General features: G+C 51.6%; 1 protein-coding gene across 3 annotated transcripts in view; it reads right to left on the bottom strand.

Annotated features, from left to right (window-relative positions):
• Positions 1–20,910, bottom strand: part of SYNJ2 (synaptojanin 2) — a 100,111-nt gene extending 79,201 nt beyond the window's left edge. The window contains exon 1 of one of the 3 annotated variants that reach the window (XM_046669644.1): positions 20,560–20,910. In XM_046669644.1, the coding sequence (XP_046525600.1) occupies positions 20,560–20,686 (127 nt within the window). In that variant the 5' untranslated portion in view covers positions 20,687–20,910. The remainder of the gene's footprint in view (positions 1–20,559) is intronic. The other 2 variants (XM_046669643.1, XM_046669642.1) reach the window with 2 other exon arrangements.
• Between the last annotated feature and the right edge of the window lie 298 nt (positions 20,911–21,208).

The raw sequence follows: 21,208 nt of genomic DNA on the forward strand, positions 1-21,208 counted from the left end.
AGGATTTGTGGACAGAGTGGATGTGGGCTATGAGAGAAAGACAGGGTTCGAGGATGATGCCGAATTTTCTGCCTGAACAACTGGAGGGATGAGCATCAGCCGTGACGGTGAAGAGTGACAGGCAGGTCTGGGTGGAGCTTTAGAGCTCAGGTCAGACGAGCGGACCCTGAAGCACCACTGGGCGCCCGAGTGGAGATGTCGAGGACAGGGCTGTTCCAGCCTGGAGTCCAGCAGAGAAGCCGGGCTGAAGCCACAAGGTGGGGTGTCCCAGCAAACAGAAGGTATTTAAAATCACGAGGCTGAAGGAGATCACCTCGAGAGTGAGTGTAGGGGACAATGTGTTCACAGGTCAAGGAGACCAAGAAGAAATGGCCGGAGAGATACCAGGAAAACCAGAAGAGCGCGGTGTCCCGGAGCGCAGAGAAGAAAGTATTTCAAGGAAGCAAGCATGCTCAGTGAGGTCAGATACCGCTCCATGTCCCAGAACATGAGGACCGAGCGTTCATCATCTGAGTTAGGCATTGGCGAGCTGGAAAAGAGCAGTTTCAGTAAAATTGAGGAGAAAACACCTAAATGGAAAGGAAGAAAGAAAATGGAGACAGTGAGCAGAGAGAATTCTTTGAGGAACCGTGTGTGTGTGTGTGCAGAGGAGAGAAATGGGGAGGTTGCGGAGAGAGACGTGGGCTCAAAAGATTTCTCCAAGATGGGGGAGTTAATATCAAGTTTGTTTGCTGGTAGAAATGATCCAACAGAGGTAAAAAGTGATGCAGTAGGAGAGAGAGAAGCCGCTGGAGCGATGCCCTCAAGTAGGACAATGGAATCCGATGCCTAAGTGGGGGCCAGCCTTAAAGAGAGACAGTCCACCATGGTTAACAGAAGAGAAGAGAGAACATACGGGGCAGATGCGGGTGGGCGGGTAACTGGTGCGGGCAGCGTGTGGAAGTTCTCTCCTCATTGCTTCAATTTTCTGAGCACAATGAGAAGCGACTCCAGCGGCTAAGAGCGAGGAGGAGGCGCAGCAGAGCGGGGAGGAGGGAAGGTGTGAAACAGGTGTCTGGGGAGGTGGGAGAGTGGATGGAGTATAGGAATGTCGTTGAAGGGCCCACCTGGGCTTAGGAATCATGAAGTGACCATAAGAACCATCAGCGTGGTAGCGGGTCATCTCCAGAAACTTCCTAAGGCACAGAGGTGAGGAGGGTAGGATCTGACGGTGGTTTCACCAAGTGAGTAGGACCAAGCAAGAGAGCAGCAGGGGAGGGAGGGAGGCAGCAAGCCAGGGTTAGCGACTGAGATGGCTGAAGAGGGAGCAGAGGCTGAGGGGTCGCGGGATGGACTGTGAAGAGGTGGCAGGTTCAAGGGGTCGCACCCCAGTAGGGTCAAAGATCACAGGAATTGGGGGATTGAGGGATGAGCTGAAAAGATGGAGGTGGAAGATGAAGACTGGGATGGTTGACACAGACGGTGGAGGGACAAAGGCATGGGCGAGGGAGTGAGCGGCTGAGCCAGGGCGGAGGACACGCTCATCGGAGGAGGGAAGGCCAGGGAACCAAACACCAAGGTCTTCAGCAGGATCAACATGGCGACTGAAGGTGCCAAGAATGAAGGCTGGACCCGGTATCCGGGAGACTGACAGAGAGGAAGGTAAAGTCACCAAGGAACCAGGCAATTTCAAGGAGGACAGTGGGTGATGTGGTTGCTTGGGGTGTGTGGGCAGAGGGTTAACAGAGCCTGCAAAAGAATTTGACCTTAGGTTAACTTTCTAGTCCTGTTTCCAAGGTAACCTGATAAAAGTTGTCTGCGTTACTAGACAACATGGCTGATGATAAAAATAGTCCCGCCTGGTAGAAGCATCTGGACTGAGCGGAACCACAGGTGAACTATAAAGAGCAATGGGGCCCTGCGGAGATTCCTGGAAGGGGCCTGTCCTGTGAGACCCTGGAAGCTCAACCACCGGATACCGGATCTCGTGGGGGGTGAGACTTCCCAGCAAGGCAGCGCTGGCATCCACACAGGGGGAGTGAAACTCTCCTGGAGGTCTCTCAATGGCTGTGTGGACAGCAAGGGCTGCCAGGAGGATGACTCAGAGAACCAGAAAGCCCCGTGCTGCCCTGCCAGGGAGCTGTGGTCCCTATCCTGGATGCTGAGTGGGGCACTAACAGTTTAGATGTTTAGGTGAGCCTAGGAAGATCTCCTGGTGGGCGCTGCACAGGAGACTCAAAGTTAAGTGCTTTTATGGAGGAGGGTTGGAGACCAGTCTGGAGGTGGCAAAGAGGAGCCTAGGGGACACGTGTCCCACCCCCGGGTCCAGTGGGCCAGGGGGAGTGGAACAGAAACAGCCACCACTTGAGAGGCTGGCAGGGGAAACAGTAGCTTGCTCCAAAGCAGAGCAAACTCGGCTGATGGATTCAGAGCTCTGTCGTCAGATGTCCCCACGCTGGGGCTGGTCTCAGTGGGAGCAGCCGTGCTCACAGCTGTAGCCAGAGTCCGCTCTGCTTCGTAAAACCCAGGCCAGGCAGACCAGGCTCCGGGTCAGCAGCCAGCCAGTCGGATCGATACTCACACTAACCACACGTGCTTCTTTCTTTCATAATATTTTCCACAATAACGCGCCACAAGGAAATTCCAGCAGAGCCCAGCCCACAGGTCCGAAAAAGAAGTAGGCCAATTTAACAAAGCAGACGGCCCAAGACTGAGGGACCCTTTGTGGCTGCGTTCTTGTGCCTGAAATTAAACATCTTCTTGTATTTCAGGGTCTCAAGAGGAAAGAATCATCCAGATCAAGGGCAGCGTCTCCTTCATGTGCTAACTCTGAGCTCAGCTCAGACTGGCTGGGAGCCGTTCCTTCCAGAGGCATCGGTTTGGAGCTGAGGCAGCTCTTGAGAAAGACAATGGTTTATCCGGGGCTGCTGAGGCTGCCGGAGGGTTGCTAAGCAGACTGGAAATCAAAACATCAGCCTGAAACAGAAGCTTGAGAGCCAAGACCAAGGCCAACGGGGCAGACACATCAGCCTGGCTGAGGAACGTCCTGCAGCTCCCCCGTCTCTCTCCTTCACCAAGAAGTCCAGGCCACGCCAAAGAGCTAGCGGGGCCACGTGAAAGCCCAGTATGTAAGCACACGCATTGCCTCCCACCGAGGCTGCGCTAGCTGGCATGCACAGCCCAGCCAGAGGAAATCGGAGGAAAATGCATCCTCTCCTGCAGCCACAGCTGGAAAAACATCTGCAGGGCAGGAACGGGCCCCTCCACACTCCCCTCCCTGTGCCAAGGTCAGTAGTGGCCAAGGTGACGAGGCTGGCCCCTCGGACAAGAGGGCTTGAGTGAAGGGCAGGACACGGAGCTTTTATAGTTGAGTCTTTTTTTTTTTTTTAAAAAAAAGACAGAATCCAGGCCTTAAAAAATACTGACACAGTACTGGCTATAATTCGGACAGAGCCAGGCAATGGGCCCAAGCCCTGGTCAGCAGTCCCTCCACCTAAGGATGCTGCTGCACGGGGAAGGGCCAGGGCGGCCACAGGTCCTTCCATCCCAACAGGGAGTAAGAATGAAGCATAAAGGGGCCGGCCTGGTGGCATAGTGATCGAGTTCATGCGTTCCGCCTGGACGGCCCAGGGTTCACAGATTTGGATCCAGGTGTGGACCCAGCACTGCTTGTCAAGCCACACTGTGGCAACATGCCAAATAAAATAGAAGAAGATTGGCACAGATATTAGTTCAGTGACAATCTCCCTCAAGCAAAAAAAAAGAGGAAGATTGGCAACAGATGTTAGCTCAGGCCAATCTTCCTCATCCAAAAAAAAAAGAAAGAAAGAAAAGAAAGAATGAAGCATAAAAATACTCAAATGTGTGCATGTTCTCTATAGACATAGGGGGCAGTGTTCACGGCCTGACCACACATCTCAATCCCTAGACCATCAGCCTCCCCACTCCTCCCCAAGGGGCCCCTCCTGGACCAAGTCCTGATGCGTCACTTCCTCAAACAACAAACCCTTCGGTTTGCCTCCTATGACTAACAAATTAGGTCCATGGCCCGGGCCTAGTGCTGGAGGTTCCGCTCCCAGCTACTTTTTCAGTTTCTTCCCTAACTGATCAGCCAAACCAGTTCCTCGGAACTTCCTCCTCTCTTCTTCCTCACTCACGTTATCTCCCCCTCCCAGCCTTGCTACAACCCCATCTCAGTGCCTCCTCCCTCTCAGAGAAGCCCTATTTCCACACATGTGTGCCTGCCTGCTTGCGCACACACACACACACACACCCCTTCAGAAGCCACGTATATGATCCATATATATCTTCTTATGCTACATGAGATGCAGGGAGCAGAGAGGCTCCGGGACGAGGGAGCCTGAGAGAAGGGGACGGTCACAACCCCCTCCTCCCCATCACACTTCAATTTCATCGCACAACAAGGATTCTAGACACCTCCTGTGTGCCAGGTGCTGCTCCAGGAACTCAGTAGTGAGGCAGGAATAGGACCAGGAGAAGAAGCATCACTTCAAGAAGGAGGTGTGATCAGCTGGGTGATGCTGCTGGATGGAGGACTGAGATCTGCAAGGTGGAAGTCTCTGGGGACCTTGATGGGGGGTTCCGGGGGGGTGGGGAGGACCAAAGCCTGGCTGGAACTGGGTCAAGGGAGAACGGGAGGACAGGGAGCGGAGATGGCATGTTTGGACGACTCCTTCACATGGGGGAATGGAGAAAGGAGGTGGGGACTGGGGTCAAGAGAGGGTTTCTTAACATGAGGTATGACGGTCTGTTAGTGTAACGGTGGAAGTGACCTAGTTAGGAGGGAAAGGGGAAAATTGTGGAAGCGAAGTCTTCCAAGGTGAGAGGGGACAGGAGCAGCTGGGAAAGTGGAAGAGCAGGCGCACAGGAGGCCATCCACGGTAACGGAGGGACGGCGGTGCCCACCAGCACCGGGCGGGCACATGAGTGATGGGCTGTGAAAGCTCTCCTTTTAATTACTTTTATTTTCTCAGTGAAATAGGAAGCAAAATCATTAGCTGAGAGGGACGAGGCACTGCAGGCTGGAGAATATGTGAAACAGTCATCCTGGAGAGAGGAAGAGAAATCTGAGCAGGAAGATGCAGTAAGATGACTGACAGCAGCAAAAACCCTTTATGAGGTTGCAACAGACACGTCAGCGATGTTGTGTTTTTCTCCTGCCACGTTCAGCAACAGGAGTGCATGTGTGAGTGGGCTTATTCGGGGCTGAGGACTTGGCCTGCCGAGTTCGAAGGAGAGAGCGCAGTGAAGAGCGGAGTGCGTGTGCAAGAGAGTAACGATCGCCGTGGATCGGAATCTAAGCAAGACACGGAGGGAAGAGAGGATGTGAGGGGGGTGAAGAGGGTGGGAAGGGCTAGGGGTCCACAGACTAACGGTCCGGGTGGGCTCTGAGGGAGCTGGGGGACACAAGGTAGCAGAGCAGGACGCTCAAAGTGGAACTTAAAGGATGGAATAATGACTGGTGATGAGAAGATCTCAGCGTGGGAAGACAGACGGAAGGAAAGACTGGGCAGTGAGGAGGGGAGGGCAGTGAGAGGCCAGCAGAGCAGGAGGCTCATGGGGAAGGACATGAGCTCACCTGGGATGGAGACACGAGCAGAGGCGGAAGGACCCAGTGAGCCAGGAGCCCAGCCCATCAACGAACGGAGAGCGTGGCTGGCAAGAAGGTAGATTCAACAAGGAGCCATGTGCTTCCACAGGAGCGAGGAGCCTGGCCTGGGCGAACCAGCGAGGAGCAAGGACGCCCACCCTGCCTCCTGCAAGGCACAGTCTGGGGGAGTGGTACAGGTGGAGGCAGGCCAAAGAAGAGGCTGACGATGTGAGGGACTCGTCGAGGACAGGACCCGGTCTCAGGAAGCTGGGGCAAGAGCTGATCAACCTACCAAAAGTCGATTCCCACTCTGTATTTTAATCCAGAATCCAGAAAACAGGCCATCATTCATTTCTCAGGCTTCTCTGATTTTTAATAATTTCCGTTGTTGTTTGGTGAAAAACTAGCCGCAGTTAGGGATCTGATTAGACGAGCTTGTTCACCTGTGTCAGACGGTCCACAAAGACTGTCACAGAGCAGCACCCACGCCCTCTGGGACCCTCCGACCTCTGACACGCAGTGGCACACGGGTCCAGGAAAGATGAAGGAATGAACACACTCAGTTCATCTTGGAGCTTATTATCCACATGCCCAGATGTCAGTAATATTTGGGGCACATATGGTTGTGACCAGTTTGGCTTCTTTCTCCATTCATGTCTATTAATTAAACATGTCAGCTTCTTCACGAGGCCCTGCCAACATCTCGGGAAAATATTCACACTATTTGTACAAAAGGGGAGAAGAAACCTTCTCAAATGACCCTATTAACACCACCCAGCCGGAAGCTTTCTGTCCCTGGAATTCGCTCCAGCCTCAGGAACAGAAGAGCCTGCAGCTGGGTCAGAACCTGGCCTTCGAACCTCACTCACTCCACAGCAGGGACCCCCGGCTGCATCCCAAGGGACACTGGGTACCCTAAGATGTTGATGTGTGTTCTGTGAACAAAAGGCGAACATGCTGGAGGAACACCGGCTGAGCGGTGTCTTTGTTGCAAGCCCTCTCGGTTTTTCACATGCTAACTGGAGCTGCACATGTCCACGGGGGGGCCCTGTCCAGACGCCCCCCGTCATTTCCCTGTGAAATCCTTTCGTTCCGGGAGCCTCTCTCTGGGGAAGCTTGTCTTTACAAAATGAACACCCTGCATCCTCTGAGGCCTGTCCCACACTCCTTCCAGGGGGCCTATTTTGTTCTCCCTAGCTCTGGCCTTTTGGGATGGGAGGCCACACATACCACCTGCCCCAACCTCGGGGCACAGCGGCCCCCCCCACGACTTCCTGCCCCTCCTGGTTCTGCCACAGCTGTGGCTCATGCCTCAAGCACCCGAGCCCTGCCCTGATGTTTCCAGCACTGAGCCTGGCTTGGCTGGAACCTGAGCAGGTGTGTCTCCTGGAGGACAAGTCAAGTCTGGGCTCGTCTGGGAGTCAGTGGGGCTGACCGGGAGCCGGTGCGTGAGGGGACCAAACGTTTCCTGGGAAAGGGCTCCACCTAAGGGGAGAGACAGGGGTGAGGGCACAGGTGCGGGGCCAGGAAGGAGGGGTGACGCTGAGTGGAGTGCACTGTCTGTCCCCCGGGACAGCATCACAGGAGGGAGGCGGCCAGAAAAATGGAGGGGAATGGAGAAACAGCACTCCTGCCTCCAGCATCAATCACCTCGCCAGGCAGAGCTGGCCGTGCTGGCTCCATTGTCCCGGCCATCTGTATTTTTCCTTTCGAGAATGACTTAGTACGTCCTTTGCCAATTTTTCTGTTGATCTATTTGTCCTTCTGCGTGATCTGTAAATGCTCTTTTATATACAATGACTATCAATCTTTGACCCTTTTATATGTGGCCAAGGCTTGTCCCTGGCTTCCTTCCAGGCTGTTGCTTGTCTTCTAACTACATTTACAGTGTCTTCTGATATCCTAGAGTTTTAAAGTTTTATGGAGTCTGTCTGTCTGACACAGGGGGAAGGCGGGGCAGGGGGTCCCCAGTACTCTATTTTCAGATCTTGCGCTGGTCATGTGGGTGCATTGGCTTTGTGAAAATTCGCGGAGCTGTACACTGAGGATGTGTTCACTTTTCTGTATGTTATATTTCAATAAAAAATATTTTTTAAATCTGTCAGGTTTTTTTTTTCCTTTGTAACTTCTGAGTTTTTTGCTTTACCTAGAAAGATTTGCATGCTATAAAACTGTGAAAGCTTCTCCTATATTTTCTTCAAATACTTTAAAAGTTGGATTTCTTTACATTTAACTCTTAAATACCTCTGGACTTTATTTTAATGTATGATTCTATGGAGAGTTCTAACTTACTTAGCATCCACACGGGATTAACAAGACCCTTTTTCCCTTCCTTATGAGAATCTGGCATTTGTTTAACTCTCTAGGTCTGTTCCTTAGGAACCTCATAAAGGTAAAAGTGAACGATGTCACTAGATAACACTGCTTATGGTACAAATGGCCCTCATTTGCAAACTGCTTCTGGCTGGGGAAGAGCCATAAATGAATTATAAACCCCAATGGGATACCAGGCTCGGGGCTTCCTTAAGCACCATAATTCTTATAACTGGGCATGTCCCTTGTGTGAACCCTGGATTCTATACCTATGGGGGTTTTCTAAGGGACACTGGCTCCTGTGGGGCACAAGGCTTTAAGCCAGGGGAGAAGCTAGTTAGCGGATGGACGGCTGTGCGAGCGGTCACCTGCACGAACTCTGCAATGACCACTCCCTCTCCCGGAAGAGGGACAGCCGGCCCTGTCCTGTGGGCAAGTTGAGGTTTCTACCCTTCTCCTTTCTGACTAGACAAGCCAAGGGGGCCCTTGTCCGAATATTGCCGGGCACTGCCCCGGTCCACGGCACCAACACCATTTACTGAGCATCCACCCTTTTCCCTGGCTGCTTTAAATCATTGCCTTTATAATAAACTCAATTACTCCGTTGACACAAGCCATTCTGAGCCCTCTCCTCGACTGTATTGGCCTTGGCCTATTACACCACTGTAACAGCTTCACGTGCGTCTTACGGTCTGATAGACCAAATGGGTCCTCGCTCATCTTTTCCAAAATCTTCTTGGCTATTTTTGCCATTCCTTTATCCTTCCAGTGTTTCCTGAGCCTCTCCTCACACAGAAAGTGTTGAGGAGACAGTACTGAGCAAGACAGACAACGCCCCTCAGATCCGTCTCCTGGGGCTACCGTGACAAGGTCCCACACGCGGGGGGCTTCAAACAGCTGCAGGTTATGCTCTCACAGTTCTAGAGGCCAAAAGTCCAAAGTGCAGGTGCTGGCAGGACCCTGGTCCCTTGGGGGCTCTAGGCAGGATCCTTCCCTCCCTCTCCAGCTGCTGGTGGCCCCAGGAGTCTCTCCCTGGCTGGTGGCAGCATCACTCCAGCCTCTGCCTCTCTCTTGGCATGGCCGTCTTCCCTGTGTGTGTCTTCACGCGACATTCTCCCCTCTCCGTGTGTCTGTCTCTGTGTCTCCTCTTCTTATAAGGACACCAGTCCTACTGAACAAGGGCCCGCCCTACTCCAATATAACCTCATCTTAGTTTGCATCTTAATTTTGGCTGCAAAGACCCTATTTCCAAATAATGTCACATTCAATTACCGGGGCTTAGGACTTGAACATATCTTTTTGGGGGACACAGTGCAACCCACAACATCCTGCTCCCATGGAACTTGCCTTCTCATGGTGAACAGCAGATGAGGCAAGCAAAGAATTAAGGCGCATTTCAGTGATAAATGCTACGAGGACAAGAAAACAGGTGATGGAACAGACACGGCTGGAGCACGGAGGGCCTGGGCTGGTTTGCCTAGGGTGGTCAGGGAACTCTGGCTGAAGCCACTGAGTTAGTCCTGAACGAGGAGGTGGCGGCCAGGCACAGGTCTGAGGGAGCAGCATTGCAGACAGAGGGCAGAGCAGGGGCAGAGACACTGAGGCAGGAACCAGCGCGTTACTCAGGGGAGGGAGCCCAGGAAATGGTGGGAGATGAGGCTGGAGAAAGAGCCAGGACAGAGCACACAGGTGTGGTCTAGGGGGATGCCGGGAGAGTGGTTAGGAGGCGGCTGCCAATCCTAGCGAGCAAGGGCAGTGGTTGGACCAGCATGTAGCAGCCACAACAGGGGAAACTGGTGGGATCCAGATATACTGTGGAGGTAGAGTGGTCTGGACTGAGCAGAGGGTTGGATGGGGTTGGGGAAAAGAGCAGGACCAGGACTACTCACAGGCTTTTGTCCTGAGCACTGGCCGCATCCACATGGGGCTGCCATTACCATTAACCCAAAGGGGAGGATTAAGATAAGAATGAGTTGGGGGGGGGGGGGTGTCCAAGAAATACTTCACAATGAGCCTGTTACTTTTTATATCAAACTCCTGTTGGAACTGAATTGGATTTTACTCATAGATACTTCCATGTCAGGCTTAACCGGAGAAGAACCGACATCTTTACAACGCTGATGTTTCTATCCCAAGAATCTGGTACACCTTTCTTGCATTTATTTGGTGCTTCAGTAAAGTTTTATCGGTTTCTTCTTTTTCTTTTATCGCTTGTTTCTTTTTTCTTCTGACATGTTACATTAGGTTTATTCTCAGAAACTGTTGTCACTGGAGCGGAATCTCTTTTTCCTATCACATACTCTAATGATCAACTCCTGACTAATTGATTGACTAACTGATTTGACTAATGATGACTACGATGGTATATGGGACAGCCATCAATTTTTATCTGCTGAGCTTGAAAACCAGCCAGCTTATGAATTCACTAAGTCTAATGAAGCACCACACGCCAACCACCCAGCTCCAACAGTTATCAACACCTTCCCAGTCTGATTTCACCTACTCTCCCCTCTCCGCTGTGTATGTGAGCATGCGTGCATGCACGAGTGTGTCCGTCTGTCTGTCTCCTGGAGCACTGCCGAGTAAATCCCAGGTACGACGTCACCACCCTCACAGATACTTCAGGAGCCGTCTCCTGGATTTTCGAAGCGTAGAATCTTACCATCCGCACCCAAAAGACTGGAGCAAGTTCAGGAGGGGAGAAGACAGAAGCCACAGGACAGAGGACCGTCCTCGAGGCCCAGGAGAAAGGCAGTGACCAAACTAAACTCACAAAGTTCATCCCCTGAAGCTTACTAACTTCTCCTATAGGACCACTCCTCAAGGCTTTGTTCTGGGTTCATTTTCTCCATTAAGACTAAATCCTAATAAGCTCTGGGAAACCCAATTTTCCTAACAGCAAACTGATCCCGAAACCTAAAGGGGAGGGTGCAGCTGAAGTCAGCAGCTGCAGCCATTCGTTCAGGCAATGGCACTTCATTACAATTTCTCACTGCATGTGTGTGGTCTTAGGGAATCTGTTCCCGTGTTGAAGGAGTAAGCCACAAATAGCACTTCCACAGTTGGATTAAAGTTTTGGCTTTTGTTTTTTGTTTTTTGAGGAAGATTAGCCCTGAGTTAACATCTGCTACCAATCCTCCTCTTTTTTGCTGAGGAAGACTGGCCCTGAGCTGACATCCATGCCCATCTTCCTCTACTTTATACGTGGGACGCCTACCACAGCATGGCTTGACAAGCGGTGCAACGTCCACACCCAGGATCCAATCGGGGGAACCCCGGGCCGCCGAAGGCAAACATGCAAACTTAACCACTGTGCCACCAGGCCCGCCCTAAATTAAAGTCTTATCACTACCACACGAGTTAGAAAAAGGCCGTTCCTGGTCCACTTTCTCCAGGGCAGCCTCGAGTCCACACGGTGCCCTTCTGCAAAGCAGAAAAAAGTACTCCCTCTGGACAGATTCAGACACACAGTCACAGCTGGAAAGCAGGGGGAACAGGGGAGGGAATGGGAAATTCAGCCCCCCACCCCTCAGAACCTGGCAAGCAGGCAGGGCACTCCCCTGTGCTCCCATCCCAGGCTCCTGGGGGCTTTGGAATTGTCCCTATTATTTTTTTTCTTAACGATTTAACTTTTTTTCCTTTTTCTCCCCAAAGCCCCCTGGTACATAGTTGTATATTCTTAGTTGTGGGTCCTTCTAGTTGTGGCATGTGGGACGCCGCTTCAACATGGCCTGATGAGTGGTGCCATGTCCGTGCCCAGGATCTAAACCTGTGAAACCCTGGGCCGCCGCAGCGGAGCGGGCGAACTTAACCACTCGGCCACGGGGCCGGCCCCAGGAATTGTCATTATTTTTAACATTCTAATGGAAATGATACCTCTTCTCCAGTCAACAAACAGCAAAACTTAAGTAAAGTTGTTACTTTTGGTTAAAATCCATCTATACTACCAGACTCTCCCAGCCCTGCCCCTAAAACACTGTTTATAGTGTGTATCTGGAGAAAGAGGCACGCAGCCCTGTGAAGCGAGAAATACAAGACCCTGTTTGTCCACTCCAGAGACAGAAAGTCTCAATAGGGAATTCCGTTCCTGCAGCGCCATAGGGGCCCTCTGGTGTTACCCACAGAGATGTGTGCTGATCACAGCTCCCCTCTCTGGGCCACGGGCTCCTCCCCTCTGGGCCACGGGCTCCTCCCCTCTGGCACATGGGCTCCTCCCCTCTGGCCCACAGGCTCCTCCCCTCCTGGTCCACACCCTCCTCCCTCCTGGTGGTCCGGGTAAAAGGACAAGTAGATACCACTACGCAGATAGACCTTTTAACAAGGGCCTGGCTAAGGCCTGGGTGGGTAGCAAGTCATTACTAAACTCCGTTTTCAAATATTCTTTTTTTTTATCCATACTATTTAAATAAAAACAAACGAGCCCATTGTTGAAACAGGCCATGACACCAGTGTCACTGCTGTGTTCAGCCAGAGCACGTGGACTGCCACCGTGTCCGACAGCATTCCGCCACTCCCCTCTGCCAGCAGCATCCAGCTCACTCCCCAGGACCTAGGTTTGCTTAGTGGGAAGCAGGAGCTGCAGAGAGCTGTCCCCTTTGCTTAAAGAGAGTCTTCCCAACATGCAGTATTTATCAGCCATGCATAGGATTCGCAGTGAAGTTCACGCCACGACAGTCGTTAAAGCAGTCAGAGAGGGCTGGCCTCTGTGGCCGAGTGGTTAAGTTCTCGCGCTCTGGGATGCAGGGTTTCGCCAGTACCAATCCTGGGCGGGGACATGGCGCCGTTCATCAGGCCATGTTGAGGCGACCTCCCGCATGCCACAACTAGAAGGACTCACCACTAGAAATATACAACTATGTTGTGGGGGAAGGAAGGGGCTCTGGGGAGAAAAAGGAAAAATGAAATCTTTAAAAAAATAAAATAAAAAACAGAAAAAACAAGAACACACATTCCCAGATATACAAACTGCCCCCTCCAGTCCAGATTATTAAAAAAAAGGTTTACAACATGATGAAAGGTAGGATTTTCAGAATGTCAATGGATATTAATAAGAATCTACTAAAGGCGCCACTGAATTAGCATAGTATATTTTAATAAATACCTTATTTTGTGTTCCTAACTTAAGCTTAAATTGTTATTGCGTTTTAAAAGTTTTTCCTGGTTATAGGAAAGGGGCAGAATGAAGGAGAGATAATTTCATGCATTTTAATTAATTCATAAGTCTCCAATCAAAAGTGCATAGCATCACATTCCCAGGTTTAGCTCGGACTTAGATCTGAGCACTCTTAAATTTTACCTCACCAGATCATTTCTCCTAAGATTCAAATTTGGGGGTCGTTTATAATTCTAACTAGGCACATGAAGTAGGGGTATGCTTATTTGCTATGCTTAGTGTTTAAGATTTTTTGAAGACACATGGAATCTCAGAATAGGAAAGGCAGTATAGGCTGTAACTCATCTGTTTTCAGATGAGGATTCTGAGGCCTGAAGGAATTAACTAAATTCCCCCGAGATAAGGAACAGCATAAGGAGCCAAAGTCAGAAGTCAGGTCTTCTCTTTCCTGCCAAGAAGCAGGAGAGGAAACAGGTGAAGGGTTTGGAGGGGGTGTCACTGGAACATTCTGGGGTCAGACCTGATGAGAGGGAAGTAGTTTGTTTTTTCTGAGCAGAGATTACTACCGTCTATCAGTAATAAGTCAATACAAGCTGCATACAAAAAGGCAGTCGGCCAGCAGAGATAAAAAGCTGTTTATTATGCCAGGCTCACCTTCAATCTGGCCCTTTTCCTAGATCTTGACGGGTGTTGGGACCATCCCAGTCCTCTGCTGGGTCTGAGCATGAGCCAGGAACACCGTGCCCTCTCCCCACCCCGCTCCCTATTCCCACATCAACACGGACTCTAGGCGAGCACTGGTGGCCCAAGCTCTGCTCCGTGAGACCTCACACTGCTTAACAGGATACAGGGAAAGTCCGTCTTCATTTCTTATCACCTCTTGTGCCCTGAGCATTGCCTCAGACCTTGTCAAGGAGCAGAAACGGCAGAAGATGAGCCCTGTTCTCGGGGAGCATGTGGTTTCATTGAAACACACAAGAAAGAGTCCGAGAGTAGAGCACAGCAGCTCGGCGTCAGGCTGGACAAGGGTTCCCGGAGGTCAGGGAGAGGGCTCCATCACGCCCCATCCTCAGGGAAGGGGGGAGGCAGGCCAGAAGCGGCACAGATGCAGGAATAGAATCATTACCAGCTCCTATGATATTACAGAGCCTCTGCAGGAGAGTCCCCTGTCCTGGAAAAGTGCCTTAAAATTAAATTCCGACTTGCTTCTTTGTACTTTGCAACGGCTCCCGTGAACTGGGCCACTGGAAGGAGCTGCCTGCCCGCCCTCCCTAGGCAACATGCTGAGTGATGACTCCGCCCGGAGTCATCTTCTGAACCAGGAAGCTTTACAAGCAAATGGCAACCCTCCAGTTTCATATGCCAACAGCGCAGACTGCCACCTGCCCCAGACCCGGCCAGACACACCCAGCCTGTCTGGACCGGGCCCTTTTAAGGCACCTGGCTCACAACAGGGACCCAGTGCCCACCTCAGGTGCAAAGCACGGTTCTGTCCAGAGCTACCCCCAGCCCCTCAGAACAGGTCAACAGAAGACAGGAAGCTACATTCCTAGGCGGCGCCCATCACTGACACGGGAACCTCTCCCCACTCAAAATCAAGGAGATTTTCGAGATGACACCAGTCCAACACGTTAGCTGTTGGGCAGTCCTCCGTTCAGAAGCACGTCCACGGGGAGCCTGGTGTCTCGTTGCTGCCTCTATGCAGAGACACCTGGCACTTTCTTCAGCACCTGGAGTCTGCTTCCGGCTCTATCCTAGGTGGGGACGCCCACGCAAAAGGATAAGACCCCACGCAAGGACTGAAGCCCACACACTTCTCTTGAAGATTTCCCCTTTGCAATGTCACGTGCACTGCTCAGAAAAGGGGGCGACCGCTTCCCTATGCCTGAACGCTCCTCTGTAAAAAAACTGTGCCAAGGGAACACGCGTACACTGCTGGTGCGAATGCAAACTGATGCAGCCACTATGGAAAACAGTATGGAGATGTCTCAAAAAATTGAAAATAGAAATACCATATGACCCAGCCATCCCACTACTGGGTATATCTACCTGATGGTGTTCAGGGCAGGCTGCCCCAAGATGCGCCACTCTGGTATGTGGATTATTTTGAGCTCAAGACGATAAAGGCGGCTCGGACTCAGCAAGAACATTTGACCTTTCCCCCCAACTGCCTAAAAGAAATTTAAAATAAAGGCCTATCCCCAGGACAGGTCATCATTATAGACAACCTTGGGTTCCGGTAGACTGGGAGGATCCTTGCTAAGACCACTCTTATCAAAGTTCTATTTACCAAACATTTGCTTTTCCATTTCCATGTGAGTTGCCTTCCTCCTCTTCGAAGCCCCAAACCACTACCCCAAACGTCCTCCTTGTCTGTAGCTGAAGATGTTTAAATAGGTAGCCTCGGCCAGTTGGCTGAGTTGCTCAGTTTTCCTGGGCCTCTCCCATGTATACATGTTATAAAGCTTTGTTTAATTTTCTCCTGTTATTCTGTCTCATGTGAATTTAATTCATTGTCTGGCCAGAAGGACCCAGAGCGGGTAGAAGAAATGTCTTCCTCCCCTACATACCCAAACAACTTGAAATCAACAATCCAAAGTGACCTGCACACCCCTATGTTCATTGCAGCACTATTCACAATAGCCAAGACATGGAAGCAGTCCAAGTGTCCAGCGACCAATGATTGGATAAAAAAGATGTGGCATAAATATATACAACAGAATACTACTCAGCCAGAAAAGAAGACAAAATCAGCCCATGTGCAACAACACGGATGGACCTGCAGGGTATAATGTTAAGAGAAATAAGCCAGACCGAGAAAGACAAACACCAGATGATGTCACTCATATGTGGAAGATAAACAAACACATGGACAAAGAGAACAGTTCACTGGTTACCAGGGGAAGAGGGTGGGGGTTGGGCACAGGGGGTGAAGGGGAGCACGCATGTGGTGACAGACAAGAAATAATGTACAACTGAAATCTCACATTGATGTAAACTATTATTAACTCAATAAAAAAACAAAAAACTGTGCCAGATGAAAATCCAGTCGTGATCAGGATGTTGTATTCATGGATGCTACGCACACCAACAACCCTCACCTTCACTGACTACACGTGTGTTTTGAAACCCAAAATAAGCCCAGAGATGGTGGGGACAAAACTAGTCTTTTTCACACACCATCAAATTTTCTTTTTTCTACAAATGAGATTTTATTGAACACTAGTCTCTGGAGCCTCCTAACCTTGTTCAAATCACGGCTCTGCCACTAACTAGAGGTAGAACCTGAACCAACTAAATTTTAGGAGATTCGTTTTTCACAAAAAATACTAGGGCTGGGGGGGGGGGGGTGACCCTGTTGCCTAATGGTTAAATTCGTTGTGCTCTGCTTTAGTGACCCAGGTTTGGTTCCTGGGTGCAAACCTACACTGCTCTGTTGGTAGCCATGCTGTGGTGGTGACCCACATACAACATAAAGGAAGACTGTTAGCTCAGGGCAAATCTTCCTCAGCAAAAAAAATTTAAAAAAATAAAAAAAAATTTTCTCCTTAAAAAACAAATACAGGGATGGGTGACAGAGAATTAAAATATACTGATAACTATCAACATCAAGTCACAGGTCCATGGAGATTCGTGCATCCTTCCACTTTTGTGTACATTTGAAATTTTTCACAATTATAAGTTAAAAGAAAAGTTTTTGAGTCACACAGCCTGATGAGATCTGAAATCAGGGTCTTCCCGGTGACTTCCCAGGTTTCCCCGGTCAGGAGCCTAGAGCCCCCACGTGGCCCCGCCTGCACTTCACTCTATTCAGGATTGATAGATGCCCCTCATTTGATTCTCTCAGATGCTCTTAAGTAGCTCAAACTTCAAGTCACTGAGCACATAAATCCGAGCCACGAAGCCTGAGAAAGTGGCAAAGGCACAGCCCAGACAAAGCCTTGCTCAGCTCCATGGCCATCGCTCTAACAAAGCGCGACACTGTGGCCTCTGTACAAACACAGCAGCTGGGACTTCCCAGGCCCGAGGTTTACATAGAACCTTCTCCCCGCCAAGTTCAAAGTAATTTAGGGACACTCACTAATTAATTTCATTAAGTCTCAAGAGCCACCTTCCCACCCCCGCTCCCGGCTGCCAGTTACAGCAGGCACAGCTGGGGGAGGGAGAGACCGGGTTCCACATGCTCACAAACAGATGTGCAAACCCAGGGACACGCACAGCCACCCTCGGGGCGGGGGGGGGGGGGGGGGGGGGGGGGAAGGGCAGCGGTGCTTGGAGAACACTGAACCTCACAGCATTGGTGCTGCCTCTGAAAATGAATAAAACCCATGGACAACTGGCCCATTGCCCTTCATCTGGTCCACACTCGGTCTCAAAGAGACAAAGAGAAAGGCAGCAAGTACTTTTCGTTCCCATGTGCAAAGAAGAGAACATCTGTATGCTCACTTTGGACTGGGGACCACGGGGAACTGTCACCAGCTATGGCTTGTCCCCTCTACTTGAGAAGCCTCCGACTGTTGAACCAGGTCACCGAGAAAACTTGATAAAAACCTTTGAAATGGGTGCCAATGTTTGGTTTTCTGCCTCTGGAATTCTTGTTTCCACTGACCCACATTAAAGATAGATTCTCAACCGAATTCTTTTTTTAGAAGCAGGAATTTGGCAGTATTCTTTCTGTAAGCCTCCTGCTAGCAGGCTGGATGGCGGGCGTGGACACTGTCTGCAGAATCGTGTTGCAACAGAAGGACTATGCCCAGCAATCAACAACCAGGACCATCAGTTTTTCTCAAAGCCAGTTCAAGCCCCCGACTCTCTCTGAGCACCGCCTGCAAATGCTAAGCGATTGTGAGCCCTGCCAGCAAGAGGCCTTTTCAATCAGGATCCTTATAGGGTAAAACGTGCCTTGAAGAGCTGTGTGTATGCTTGTAGGGCCCACCTAACTCTCCCGCTGGTCCACATAAAGGCAGCAGCGTGCATCTGCCACAGAGCCGGGCAGAATTTAGGACCACTCAGCGGCTAAGGAGAAACCACTGCCCACATGGGAATAAACCCTCGACTTAAGTGTCCTTGGCCTCTCACTCCTCCCCGGGGAGACCCATCACAGGAAACCACAGCTGAGGTGAAAAGGAAGCCGCTCCCAACCTTGAACCTCATGGAAAGGGTGACTGGTCAGGACTGTGCCACCAGCTATGCTGGCTGCCCCAGGAGTACGGTCCCACACAAAGTAGAGATTGCAACCTTCTGGAAAAAAATGAAAGCACTCTTAACCTTCTTGAGGAAAGAAAAGCAAAGAAGCTAGCACTTTGGAACACACGTGGGAATTCCAAGTGCAGAGCCGTTCTATCCAATGGTGACACGTTGAGTCTATTTTAAAAGTTTGAGACAACAACTTTCTAGGAACAGAAGGCTCTTACAATCCTTCTGTGGGCCAGCAATACCACCAAATGCGACAGCTGCTTTTTAAAAATAGTTTCATTTCATTGCAATTGAGAAAAACAGACTTTAAAAATCAAGGATTCAGGGGGCTGGCCCCGTGGCAGAGTGGTTAAGTTCGCGTGCTCCGCTGCAGGCGGCCCAGTGTTTCGTTGGTTCGAATCCTGGGCACAGACATGGCACTGCTCATCAAACCACGCTGAGGCAGCGTCCCAGATGACACAACTAGAGGGACCCACAACGAAGAATATACAACTATGTACCGGGGGGCTTTGGGGAGAAAAAGGAAAAGATTAAAAAATCTTTTAAAAAAAAAAAATCAAGGATTCAGCCCAAGGTCCACCAAAAAATGAACGCTAGGTTAAGTAACAAATGTGAACCGCACAAGAAGCGAAGACCCGCCAACCTCTTTCATTGCACCGTCTGTTCCAGAATCCAGTGTATTGTAATCACCAACGTGATGTGCACGCATCACAGCCCAAACTTAATTTCCTAATGGAAAATATGCTTTATATCACTTTCAATAAGCACTTTTAAATCTTCAGTTTTGAAAAAGCCTTTTTCTCCACGTGGCTTCAAAGGAACTTGGAAATGTCTATGAACCTTGCTTTAACATTGGGGTAAGCCACCTGAAGGATGTTCTAATCTCTTTGATGAAGCAGTGGTTTTGTACCATGAAATTAACGTCTTGGCTCTGATAAATGTGGTATGAAGTAGACATCTGAAATGGAATGGAAATCTCTGCCATTTTCCTTCAGGACCTTAGCAAATGACCAAACTTGGACTTTTCGGGACAGAACACAAATGGGAATAATCTGATAATAATTTAAGCCATGATTCACTGCACACTTTTGGAGCTCAGAAGACTAGAAAACAATTGTTTCAGTAACCAAGTGACTCAAAACAAACCAGCTAACTATATGCTAATGAAAGGATGAGGGAAGTGGAAATAGAAGAAATAGTCCTTCCAAGACGGGGATGCTAATTGAAGAATCGATGCATACCAATGAGGAAAAAGGACTGGAGACCTTTATAAAGTGTTGTGGGAGCAGCGCCCTAGTCATCCACCAACTGAAGGACAAGTGACCCTCCTCTGCTTTTTGCTCACTTGGGTGTCACCTAGGCTCTCCTCGTGAACATTAACCACAAAACTAAGAGCAGGGTGATTGGTGATTCCAGGAGGCCATGCGTTATACGACATCACAGAAAGAGCCACACAGGAGTCAGAGACAGCCGTGTCACCCTGGGTAAGCAGCTGTCTTAGCCTCCTCAGCCCTCAATTTACTCATCTGTAGTCTGACGATAAAAAAAAAAAAAGCTCTTTTGTAGAACTGTAAAAATTAATTAAATGAGATTGTCTCTAAGGCCAGTCCCGAGACTTCCTGAAGCCCGTATGTGAGGTATACTGGCTTGACATCTGGCTTCGAATATCCCCAGCACAAATGCGGAGTCATCCGCTAGGTGACGTGCCTCCAGGTTCTAGACTTTGCAGCACCGACGCTAATGGGCCAAGCATTTACAAGACGCGGAGGTGCCATCAGCGGTTTCTCCTGAGTCTGTCCTGGAGCTTTTCTCCCGGTCCCCTCCCGGAGTGAGGCTAGCCAACACAAGCGACCGCCAATCACTGGTGTCCTCAACGGGTGCAAAAGAAAAAGGGCGCCAGGCACACGGTCGGGCCGGCTCCTAAGTCATCGCCCACGGATCGTCGTCAATCTGTAACGCGTCCCGGCGGAGCGCGGCGCATAAAAGGCCACAGCCGGTTCTCCACCGACAGACCAGAGCCCTCGGCCGGGCGCGCAGATGGCAGACCACCGGCGAGGGGCTGCGGGCCGCCGTGCGCACTGGGCCCAGCCAGAAGCGCACTCTGGCGTCGCCGGCGTCACTTCATTCAAACAAACCACCCCCCATGCCTCCCGCTCCCGGCGCACGACCCCCATGCCCCGCTGTCCCCGCGCCACCGGGGAGCGGTCACCTCGGGGAAGGGAGGTGCCCGTTTCTCTAAGTCTCAGCAGAGGCAGTCGCTCTGTCCTCTGGGCGGCCCTCCCCGCGGGCAGGAGACGAGGGCGCGCGGCGGGGTCGCGGCCCGGAGCCCCGGGCGGCGCCGACTCACCGAGCGTGGCCACCGTGCCGGCCTCGAAGAGCAGGCAGTCCCCGCGGCCGCGCGCCTCCAGCAGGACGCTGCTGTCCCCCGACGCCTCCAGCCGCCCGAGCAGCCGCAGCCCTTTGCTCAGAGCCATGGGCGCGGGCCGCGTCCGCCCGAGGGCGCACAGCCCGCCACGGCTCGGCGCGCGCCTCCCGCAACTTCCAGGACTTTCACTTTGCGCCCCTGCTCGCGCCGGGCGCAGGCTCCTCCCCGGCCGCCTCCCCGCCCTCGCCGCGCCGCCCCGGGCAGGTGAGGGCGCCTCCCGCCGCCCGCTCCCGGCCGCGCTCCGCCAAGGCGCCGCGCTCCCCCCAGCGGCGAGGCCGCTGCAGCCCGGCCGGGGCGCGGCCCCAAGGGCGCACGGGCTCCCCGGCGTCGGCCCCGCGCGGCCCGGGCGCATCCAGGGGAAGTGCCCCCGGCGGCGGGCGGCCGCCAGGGAGGGGGATTCCACACATTCCTGGGCGCGGAGGAGGATGCTGGCCTCGGGGGGCCCCCAATGGCCTGGAAACGCAACAGGACGCCCGCGGCCTTATATGGGCAGCCCGGGCCTGGCCGGCGGTGGGGCTGGAAACCTGCCTCCCCACTCCCGCAAGGGGCGCTGCGCCTCCCTCTCTCTCTG

The sequence above is a fragment of the Equus quagga genome, chromosome 8, assembly GCF_021613505.1.
Source record: "Equus quagga isolate Etosha38 chromosome 8, UCLA_HA_Equagga_1.0, whole genome shotgun sequence".
Taxonomy (NCBI): Eukaryota; Metazoa; Chordata; class Mammalia; order Perissodactyla; family Equidae; genus Equus; species Equus quagga.